The sequence below is a fragment of the Centruroides vittatus genome, unplaced genomic scaffold (assembly GCF_030686945.1).
Source record: "Centruroides vittatus isolate TY-2023 unplaced genomic scaffold, ASM3068694v2 contig_329, whole genome shotgun sequence".
NCBI classification, from domain to species: domain Eukaryota; kingdom Metazoa; phylum Arthropoda; class Arachnida; order Scorpiones; family Buthidae; genus Centruroides; species Centruroides vittatus.
In genome coordinates, this window is record NW_027122113.1 from 1,065,985 (window position 1) to 1,077,456 (window position 11,472).

The 11,472-nt window shown below is 25.6% G+C and overlaps 1 protein-coding gene across 1 annotated transcript; it reads left to right on the top strand.

Moving 5' to 3' along the window:
• Positions 1-774: 774 nt before the first annotated feature.
• LOC136973758 (uncharacterized) lies at positions 775-3,801 on the top strand. The gene is made up of 6 exons (XM_067268511.1): positions 775-897; positions 977-1,165; positions 1,502-1,687; positions 1,756-1,935; positions 2,005-2,308; positions 3,653-3,801. Exons 1-5 carry the CDS (start codon positions 850-852, stop codon positions 2,263-2,265), a joined length of 864 nt encoding a protein of 287 aa, XP_067124612.1. The 5' UTR covers positions 775-849; the 3' UTR covers positions 2,266-2,308; positions 3,653-3,801.
• The last annotated feature ends 7,671 nt before the right edge of the window (positions 3,802-11,472 follow it).

Here is an 11,472-nt window from a genome sequence, read left to right on the forward strand (position 1 = left end):
GATCAAGAAAATTACATGGAAGACTTTCATCGATATTCTAGAAAATAAGACAAAATCCGATGTGTCGAGAAATATATTAAATGAAAAATATAATTGGAAAGAGTTTGAAGTAAATAGGTACTTTATAATTATATTTAAAATGATCAACGCATACATTTTTAAATATTTTATTTGTTTCTTTCAGAATGAATGTTTGGTTTCCATTTTAGCGATTTCTTCTTCACAGTTTCTGTATCTTCTTTTCAATAAGGTAGAATGTATGTCTGCTTAACGTTTATTTTGCATTTAGACATCCAATTATGATTTTTTATATATAGATAGGTACAGTTGGTGTCTACGATTCTTCATTTTTATGCCAGAAGACATACAATATTGATATTCATCGAAAGAACGATAATCAAAGATGGAAAGGAAAGAGAGGAACTGTAACGGATGTTGTACTGATGGAAAATTGCACGTTTTACGTTATAGCCACAACGAATCGTTGTCTTCATTTTGTAGACATTTCTGCTAGTTTTCATTTAGAATCTTACGTTGTAACAGGTTTTAATTTTAGTAAAGTAATTTAAGACACTTATATAAGTAAAACTATATGCATTTTAACAATTTAATATTTTTAGATTTGTCATATATTCCTTCATGCTTATTTTACTGCTATGATAGAGAGGTATGATACACTTATTTTAAGAATCACGCTATGGATTCAGGAATGATCGTTTTGAATTTTAAAAAAATTTAAATTTAAATATTTTTTCTTTGTTTCAGATGCCAGAATCTGCTTCTTATTTATTCTGGGGAGATCTGAATGGATCTGTACATTTATTAAAATTTTTTGATTCAACTAATTACATGTTTGATGTTTGTCAAAAAGAGAAAACTCAATGGATTTCACTTAAGGTAACATATAAAAAAATATGTTTTGCAGCAAATTGAGCAAATTATATATATTTTTTAAAGTCATTAATAACTTTCTTAGAATATTGTGGAACATAAAAAATATGTTTTATACAAATGTCTCGATAAATACCATGAAGAGCCGTTACATCAGTTGGTTTACATACAAAATATCGATAGACTAATTACATGCAGTTCTGAATCGAAACGTTCTATAGTTGTGCAGAGTATTTTTTTGAAAAACAGTCCATACGTAATGAAATTAAGAAAAGTAAGAAAAAATATATGACACATTTTTATTTTGTAGTGTAAAACTTTTACGGTTAATGTTACCTTAGGTAGCCAAGATGGCGGCTCGTCTCTAATTCCAGCAAGGAAACAGTGGGACACACGTTCTAACCTAACCTAACCTATTCTAATAATTTGGTTGCTAATAATTATGGTAATTTATTAGAATAGGTTACGTTAGGTTAGAACATGCTTTCCTACTATTCCCTGTCTTCTGATTGCTGGGATCGGAGACGAGCCGCCATCTTGGCTACCTAAAGTAACATTAACCACTTTTACATTACAGAATAATTGAATGAATAAAGAAAATCTATTTCAGGGAGTTCAATGCTTGGATTATTGTGAAAAATCTTGTATCTTGGCCACAGGCTCAAAGGATGGATTAATTAGAATATGGAATCCATGTGTTGCTTCTACTCCTGAAAGTATTTTTCGTGGACATAAAACAGCAATTTCATGCTTACGTTTTAAAGAAGATTTTCTTTTTTCTCTTTCAAGAGATATGGTAATTCTTTAATAAATTATTTAATATTTTCCTGAATATGAATATACAGGATTTAAACAATTTTGCAGAATCTTTTCATTTGGGATATCAATCGTATTTCTCTTCTTCAACAATTACAAATGAAATTCCTAAATCCAGAAAAAATATTCGTGAATAAAAATTCTATACAGTGCCAAACTGCAGATCAATCAATAATAATCATCTGTAGCAATTCTTTCAGCCAATTTCATTTCTTAAATTATGCAGAGGTAAGTTTTCTAAGCTTAATCTTATTTGTTTTAAATGTAAGGGTTCGCATTTGAAAATTTTTTTAAAAGGTTAAATGCGAGAAGAATGCCGAAATTGATAAACGTGAAGAAATCCGAAGAAAATTGCTTACGTCTACAAATACAGAAGAAATTCAAAAAGTAGATAATTGGATGAGCTATTGCATTTCGAAAGGATGTCCGTATCTATCCTTGAAAATCGATGAATTGCCAAAATTAGAAATTCAAACTAATCTTCCAACAACTGACAGAATGAAAAGACTCAATTTTAAATACGCAAATCTACAAGATCTTTTACAAGTTGAAAATTAAGAATTTAGAAATGATTTTTTCGAATTTTGAACTTACTTAAAAGGTAAATTTATTGTATTATGTTACAATATTTTGGACAGGTTAATTATACGATTTTCATAGTTAATATAAATCGAAAGAGATCATGTGAATGATGTGACCCTGACCTCAGACACCCTCCAATGACGTAACGGATGTATCCGATTCGATTTCCGTTGATGGACATTCAACTGTGTCCTCTGATCTGACATTTAAATAAAATCGAACAATGGATCAGCGGTTTGTCTTAATAGCGCAAACCAAATTGTTCATTTTGAGTATAAAATCAAACATTTGTTCAAAAGTATTACATGAAAACTTTTTTATTTAAAACATATTGAACATAAGAGTTAACATTATTCTTTTTCACGATATGATGGTGCTGTGTTTAGTCCAATATTTAAAAATAATAAAAAATCTCATAGTATTTTACTTAGCATAAAACCATTCTGAAATACTTTTAAGATTTCAATAAAAACTGAAATGATATTGTTGAAGCAATAGAATCCCAATAACAGAAACATCATAGAAGATTCATATAAAAAATTCTTGTTGTGATATTTGTAAAAGTTGAGGAAGCAAAATTTAGAAATCAATACAAATTACATTAATTGTTTCTTCCTTTTCCAATATAATTGTATCAAATTTATAAACAGTTAGGCGGATTTGCAGCCAATGCTCATTGATTGTTCGGAATCAGCTAACCCAATGACCTCAATTAAACATTATCTATAAACAAAGATTAATTCAGGAAAGATAGAAAAATAAATAAATAAATAAATTTGTTCAGATCTTTATCATAAAATTTAATTTGAAAAGAGTGAAAAGGTGAGCTATTTTAGAATCCAACTGATAGATTTATCAGTTGAAGCGGATGATGGCGAACTACTAAACTGAATTTTCTCTCTAATAAAATTACCGGGTTTAAATATATAATTAGAGCATGCCTGGTTGTACATATAAAAAAAGCAAGCTCTTGTCAAAAAATAATAATGAAAGTAGAGATGTAATATTCTGAATTCCATAATTTAACCACCCTTCATTGTTGAAAATATGTAATGAATTACAATAAATTTCCATGTATACAACAAGTTGCGAAAGTGTTGATTCCGTTTTTAATATTCATAAAAAAAAAAGAAAAGAAAGAAAATATGTTTGTTGGTTACGTCAGAATGCATGCTGGAAAATTTCGGCTTCGGGACCACTGACCTAATTTTAAACGTGAGAAGGGAGGTCATAACTTTCGTCAGCGTGATTCCTGTCGTTATAGTGTGTCAAGTGTGTCCCATGAATCACAGACTCTCTCTTCTCTCCCTCCGACCATTCTTTTTTTTTACAGTTTTACAGTTTTTTGCTTTGTTTTCTACAGGAAATGTTGTCGACCTGTTTTAAAAGTTTTTAATGGGTAGTCAATGCAGTTTAACGATTGACTTAGTATCTGATTCATGTTCAGTAATTTGTGAAGGGAAAAGATCGATATGGATGCTGCGTGTTTCCTCTCATTCTATCTGCTGAGAGGAAAATGAAAGTTGAGTGAATTTTGCTAAATGAGATATAACAGCGTGTTTTTAATTTTGTTTTATTGTAATTAATCTTCTGTTAAAACTTATTTATGTTGGTAAGTTGCAAATTGAAAATATAATCAGTTTTAGGAATGCTGATTTGATTATTTACTTATTTTATATTATGTTTACTGAAATTCTTCAAATGTCTTCAGATAATCTCGAAGAAATAATTATTTTCAATAGAAATTCAAAGAGATTAAATTAGTATTGTCTCTATAGTACTGTAACTTTTATGGCTTTTCATTACTAAAGTATTTAGTAGTGAGAAACTACAATAATGTCACATATTTTGCAGACTTCTTCAAGCATTGTAATATAATGTAAGTGAATTTAAATATTCACATGGAAATGTCTTGTTTTTATTTAAATTCGATCAATGATAGATTATATTTGCCATTGATTATATTTTATTCTTAAGTAGATGTGTAAGGTGGAGTGACTCTCTCCTATCATGATGGCCTTGTTTAGAACTCAGTCATAATTTTCAGGGATCCGTGGATTTTTAGTGCGGATTAGAATGATATCTATATTTAAAATGTAGGATATCAATTGGATAGAATATTCTTTTCAAAATGAATGACACTATCATTTAGAGTTTAAGATACATTGTGGACAGTATGATTACATTGTTTAAAATCTGATATGTTAACTGTAATACAGACTTTGACCTTAAATTACATATAGATAAGAACTGGTATAAATATACACGAAATCATGGAAATCAATTGTAACTACCTTAACTCTAACGAATTTCATTCATTTATTTATATTTAACTGTTTTATAAAATTCGTATTTTGAGATAAATTACATAATTTTTATGAAAAATATACAAATAAGTTTGAAAAATCTGAAAAATATTAAAATATATGTTAATATGTCAACATACGGTTTTAATATGTAAACTGATTCTAAGTACAATTTCATTTATAATTTTATAATATTTATTTAACTTTCTAACATATAAATATGTAAAAATATGTAATTATAATTGCCTTATATACATATATATATAATTAAAAAGACTAACTTGACTAACAAACCGGCATTCAAAAACGTAGATTGATGAGTTTATAAGGCGATTAAACTAAGATAACAAGAGAATCACTAGGATAGAAAGTACAGTAGATGTTTTTTCTACCTTTTTTAATATTTCTGCCACATCCCAATTTTCAATAAAATTGTTTGTAAGGCTCTAGTCCGTTAACTTCGTCGTGCGCTTTCATGAGCGATAGTCATGTTTGTGCTCAAGTAAACGGGATTTTAACGCACGGCAGGTCGTAACTACGAATGATGAAATGCACGAGCCTCTAGTCAATGGAATTTTATAAACATCTGATAGTTTCCAGGATTACAGGGATCTCTATCCTTAACTACAATTCTACGTAACGAAGGGTGAATGCAAATGGCAGGTCTTATAGACAAACATCTAGTAAGGCATAATCGCCCTATAAATCATTTTCTACTCAATTGTGGTTTCGGTTTCGTTAATATTTACTTGTAGTTGTAATTATAATTTTGAACTTTACAACAATTAGACACCTAATTACCTAAATGTAGACATTCTGAACGCATAAAATTATAAATAAATGAATAAAACAATTTGAACGTTGTTGTATATCAGAATTTACATAATCTGATACATAATCCTTTAAAAGTAATTAGCGCTAAAGCAAGTAATTAACAAAATAACAGTAAACCATAGCATCCGACCTAGACCTAGATTGACCAATTCTTTATGCAGCTTGTAATATTTTCACCCTCCGACCCGCGCTTGCAACATTCCGTGTCCCAACATATACCGAGCGAATAATGGTAAGGTAAAACAGGTGGGTTTCCTGTCAAAACGGGATGTTGGGTGGAGCAAGTATCAACCATTTCGATCACTGACCCATTCCATTTACAAACCACAGTACCCGCCAAGTGAACGCATGTATTTTTGTAGTTATGCCGGCTCCCCGAAAAAAATTTGGAGGTTCTTTGATTTAAATATAACCCGATAAAGTAAACTTTCAGGAGGAAAAAGTCATCTGTAGTAAGTTCTTCTAAACATATATATATTTTTTTAATCTTATTTTTATTCTGAATTTCAATCTTTCACAGATTTTTCTAGTTATTGTAAGGATTAAATCAGTTAATTTTTATCTAAAATATCTATTTATAATTTTTAAAACGTGCGTAAAAGTCTGAGAATTCGGATAAATATAATTATAAGTTAATATTAAATAGTTTTATTAATTTAATCTGTTTAGAAAATTGTTTCTGTATCGCTTATAATTGAAGGTTTTTCAAAAAGAAAATAATGATTAAATCGTTAGTAATTTATGCTTTATTCTTAATTAATTTTGAAAGGAGATGTCGGAAATTATTCTGAAAGTTTTCAAGAATTTAGGGAATTTCCTTTTATTTCAAATGAAATTCTTTACACCGCGCTTCCTCAAATTCCTTATAATTTCCAGAAATTTCCCTGAATTTAATTAACTTTCTTAGAAATAATTTTAAACATAATATTATTACATATTAACGAAACGTTTGTTTAAAAGCCGGAAATTCGGATGAACATTTTTAAACAATTAATTTGAAATGTTGTAAATTACACGAGTTAAAGCTTAAAATAACTTTATTACTTTAACAAATTATTCATAAAATCTATAAGAAGTAAATTAATGAAAAGTGAGAAAATCTTAATCAAGATGAAGATATAAAATTTAATGTTAAATATAGACGATGATTAAAATTTAATTATCTAAATGCAGTAGTATCAAGTAATCCGTTATACCTTACGCAGGAAGTTGATGTTTATTCAACCATTTTATTCAATGATGCCGAAAGATGCTCAATTAAAACCTGTTAGATTAATTTCTATTATGTTATTAATGATAAATTTTTCTTTATCTGATTTGGCAATATCTTACTGGCGTTTATATGTCATTTTTCTTTATTATTTTCAATTTTAAAAGCTATTTCTAAACGTAATTTACTTTGGAAAAGAGATTAACTATATAATAAAAAGGAAAATTTCTACCTGAATTAACAACAATATTTACTTAAATTGCCTTATAAATATAAAGACTTTTAGAAAATTTCAAAGAGTTATTATCATAGTTTTCTTCGTAGAAGCTTTACAGATAATTATTATAAAGTTTATAAAAGAACCATAATAATAATAATAATGTATTATACAAAAATATCATTAAATTTTCTAAAGATTAAAAGAATTTTTTTTTTATGAAGGGTTTTGTAAATTCTTAATAATGTTAAGTGAATTTAAATGTGAATGGTTATTTTAAAATTAGTAAAATATTAAAAAGAAATTTTTAAATTTGAGAAATTGTTTTTTAATAATAAACTAAATAAAAATTTAATATAAAAAATAAAATAATTTATTCATTAAAGAAAGTTTTTTTTTGGAATTTTTTAATCTTAATTTAAAGTTTTAATATCGAATTTAAAAATTGTGTTTTTATATATTAGAATAATTAATTAATAGTACGAAGTTTTGCGAATTTTTTATTATGATTTTTATATAATATATTATATTTTTTTATATAAAATTATAAATAAAGATATAATTTTGATGATTTATATATATATATATAAAATTTTCCTCTACTGAAATTATTTTTAATTTTTGGCTAAACTAGCGATGCATTCATTAAAATAATATCGATTTTAATATAAATAATCACCTTTATACAATTTATATTATTAATTCTAACGTTAAAGTTTCTTGGAATTTGAATAACAGAACTTTTTGAAAAATCACGTGACAAGACCCATGGTCAGTTTTTGAAAAAAAGCGAACGGATTGTGGTCCTCGTCACGAAATGCCAGTCACGTGACGCTGGAGTCACGTGAATGGACAGCACACGCTATTCGCGGAAATATTAGAAAGTGTGTGTGACCTCAAAGCTTCCTCGAATGGCGTGCAGACATTTGTAGTAGTCAGGGTCAACGATTGATATATTTTTTTATTCCTTTTTTCGGTATATCAAAACATCACGAAAATCATTCTATGAAAACGAATATGTTTATACTCAAGGACGTCTAAAGAAAAATTAGGATTTAAGTCAAAACATATTCAATTTTTTCACATTTATATATATATATATATTTTTTTTCAAATTTCAGATGTTTTTCCTGGATATATTTCGTCGTTTCCTCTCGAAAACTTAATGGTTTTAAATATTTAATTACCTTATTAAAATATTTATAAAGTTCTTTAAATGTTCACTTCAAAAATCTTATATTAGATTTTAGAAAATTAATAAAACAAAACAAAAAAGAAAGAAATTAGAAGATTCTGGAAAAATGCCTTTTCAAAAATTTATATAAATTTTCACTACTAAATTTGAAAATATTAAAATAATAATTTATAAAAAAAAATTTTCAAAAATATAAAACTTAAACGTAATTAAGTTTTAAAATATTTTATAAATTATTATTATTATTTAAATCCTAATATATATATATATATATATATATATATAGCGTTTTTAATCTACAATTTTAGAACTAAATATTAAAGAAAATCAGTAATTAAATATCAAAAACTTCTACAAACTTAATTAATGACATACCAGAAAAAATCAGCAACTAAACGTTAAAATTTCTACATTAATTTTTTTTTAATTGATTTAATGAAATCTAATTAAGGAATTATTCACAGGAAAATTTTCTAATTATAAAAATACACCATATCAAAAAGTATATTAAAGAAATTAAACGCTGATTTCTAAGTAGATGAATATAATTATGTTAAAACGTCTTAAGATAATTTATTTTTGTTAATTTTTATTATAAAAAATTTACTCCTTACAGCATTAAATTAGAGTATATTTTTGGAATTTTTGGAATGATATTTTATGTTTTCAAGCTATTCATTTAAGTTTTACAAATAATTAAAAATTAATATTTTTACTTAAATATTTCTCAACAGATTCTGAGAATTTAGGGAATTTAAAGAAAAAAAAATCTTTTAAATTGTTTTTAGAGAATTTTCCTTCAACAAAAAATGATATTTTTTGAATTAGAAATTCCTTTGCTGTGAATTTAAGGAATTTATTTATTTCAAAAGAAATTTTTGGGATTAATTTTAGAGAATGAGCTTTTAAACTTCAGTTTTTTACATTTGTTTTTGATTTTAAAATATATATATTTTTAAATATATATATATACATAAATCTATTTCATATAGTTTTTATTTAAACAAATTTTTAAAATTTTTCAATGCTATCTTATAAACTGTTTCCTAGATTCGTGATTCGGAGAACTAAAATATTCGTTTACAATTGATGTAGGTTTAAAGTCAACGTGTAAAAATGTCCATTTTATTATAAAGAGCAGGAATTTCCTGTAGATTTTATACTTCCGTAATCCTTATTGCACCGTCGATATATATATATACAAATTACTAACAAAAGTAGCAATTTTTAAAATATGTAAAGGTTAATCACAATAATAAAAATAGGAATAAACTACAATATTTTTCTAGTTTGTTTACAAAGTAATTTAAAGAATATTTTGTAAACATACCTGTAATGTTTTTTTTTTTTTTCAAATAATGACTGCTTCTTTGCTTAATCGCATCGCGTGGCCCTGCAACACACTTAAATTGCTCTGCATAATTTTTCAGTTTGTTTTACCTGCGAAAGATACATATAAATCTCTAAAAATTAAAGAATTTAAGGAGAAATTATAATAAAAATGAGCTATGAATATCAGGAAGTACTTAGTTTTGGGCACGATTTGATACAAAGCTACGCGACTAAGCGTTGCAGAAGTAGATATTTGAAGGCTTAATTTAAGGCCGAATTTAGATTGAATATAAATAAATAAATAAATAAATAATTAGATAAATTTTATCTAATATTTATGAAGATAATCATAATAAATTTATACTTATGAATGATTATTTATTGTTATCAATATTGCAAAGTAGCATCGCGAGTTGAAGACTGTCCATAAATATATAGTATATACTATTAAAATTTAATTAAAAAATTACATTATAAATATTCAAAGAGCTCAGACGTGTTTTATAGGATATTTTTGAATAAAATGATTTATAGAATATTACATAACTGAATATAAAAACGTAGACTATAAATTCTAAACGTGAAACGATTAGAATATAAAATGGAGGAATAGTCTCTTCAATTTTATAAAATAAATGTTGATTATTTACGTTAAAAGGTTAATTAACTTAGTAATAGTTAATTTTATATAGAATTTTTATCCTTTTTTTAAATATTTGTATGCTTTAAACATAGATATGAAAGAGGATTGTTGTTGTAAGCTGTATAAACTGAATCACTCCGTTGACAGCATATTAAATGATTAATCTAAACAATTCTTTCATACATTGTTTATTTATCTATAAGATTGATTCCCAAATAGAAAAAAAAAGTAAATAGATATGAACGTTATGAGCTAACAAGCTTTTATTTAGTCAATCAATCTCCTTCAAACAATTTTTTTTTTTTTTTTATTGCGTGAAAATCCTCAAAAACAGTTTACTATTTTCAGGAAAACGGTAAATTGTATAAAACAGGGATGCAATAACAATAACATTCTATATATATAAACCGAAAAAGTAAACAATTTCAATCCATATCCTTTTCTATTATTTGGAACAATGCGAGCAAATCAGTACAATCTACTTTATCTGTCACTATTGATTTACTAAAATAAAATCATTCAATATCGTTTATATCAAATAATGGCAAATATTTAGCAATATCTGATCAAACTGTAAAACGTCTTTTTTTTTTTTTATTTTATCACTCGATATTTTATCATCTTATTTACTTAAGAATTATATCCAATATCAGGAAAAAAACCAATTATAGCGATATTTTTATTGTAAAATACTCTGAATCAATTGTTTCTGTAAAGTTTTCGTGTGAATTATTCCGTATTTATTATTTATTTCTGGTTAAAATTTTTAAAAATATGGAATTATTAATTATAATTTTTTGTTTGTAAAATTTGAAGAATAAATTAAATGAAATTAGCTAAAATATGAATAATTTAATAATTTTTTTTACGTTTTAAATTGTAATTTTATAATGTAAATTTATTATAATTGCTTTTTATCCTGTATTGTAATAAATATTCTTAATAGCTATATGTAATTTGCTGTAAATTTTAAGGACTTATCACACCACAGTTTTCAATTGAAAAGATCACTGAGATTTTATTAAACCAACATGTACTGTACATTTAGTATACAATGTAATTAGATATTTTCATGTCAGAGAAACTAGGAGAAGAATCCCAATTGTAAATTAAAGTTTAATGTTAAATGCAAATTGGAAAATACAAAAATACTTAAATTATAACAAACTGAAGACGGGTATATGGCCCGAAATGTACACTACATAATGTATAGTACATATTGGTTTAATAAAATCTCAGTGAGCTTTTCAATTGAAAACTTGTGATAAGTTCTTAAAATTTACAGCAAATTTCAGCTATTAAGAAGGTTATATGTGATTTTAAACATTTATTCAGCAATTTTTTTACGAATGATTGTAAAATTGTTATTATAAAAATGTAAATTTCCTTGAATTTATTTACGAATTTAACACGTGTTAATTTATAAATGTTTTTTAATTTAATGTA

Coding starts and splice junctions, on each gene's coding strand:
- LOC136973758 (XM_067268511.1), top strand. CDS start 850: ATGTTTGATGTTTGTCAAAAAGAGAAAACTCAATGGATTTCACTTAAG. Junction 1,688..1,755: donor TTTCTCTTTCAAGAGATATG/GTAATTCTTTAA, acceptor ACAATTTTGCAG/AATCTTTTCATTTGGGATAT. Junction 1,936..2,004: donor ATTTCTTAAATTATGCAGAG/GTAAGTTTTCTA, acceptor TTTTTTTAAAAG/GTTAAATGCGAGAAGAATGC.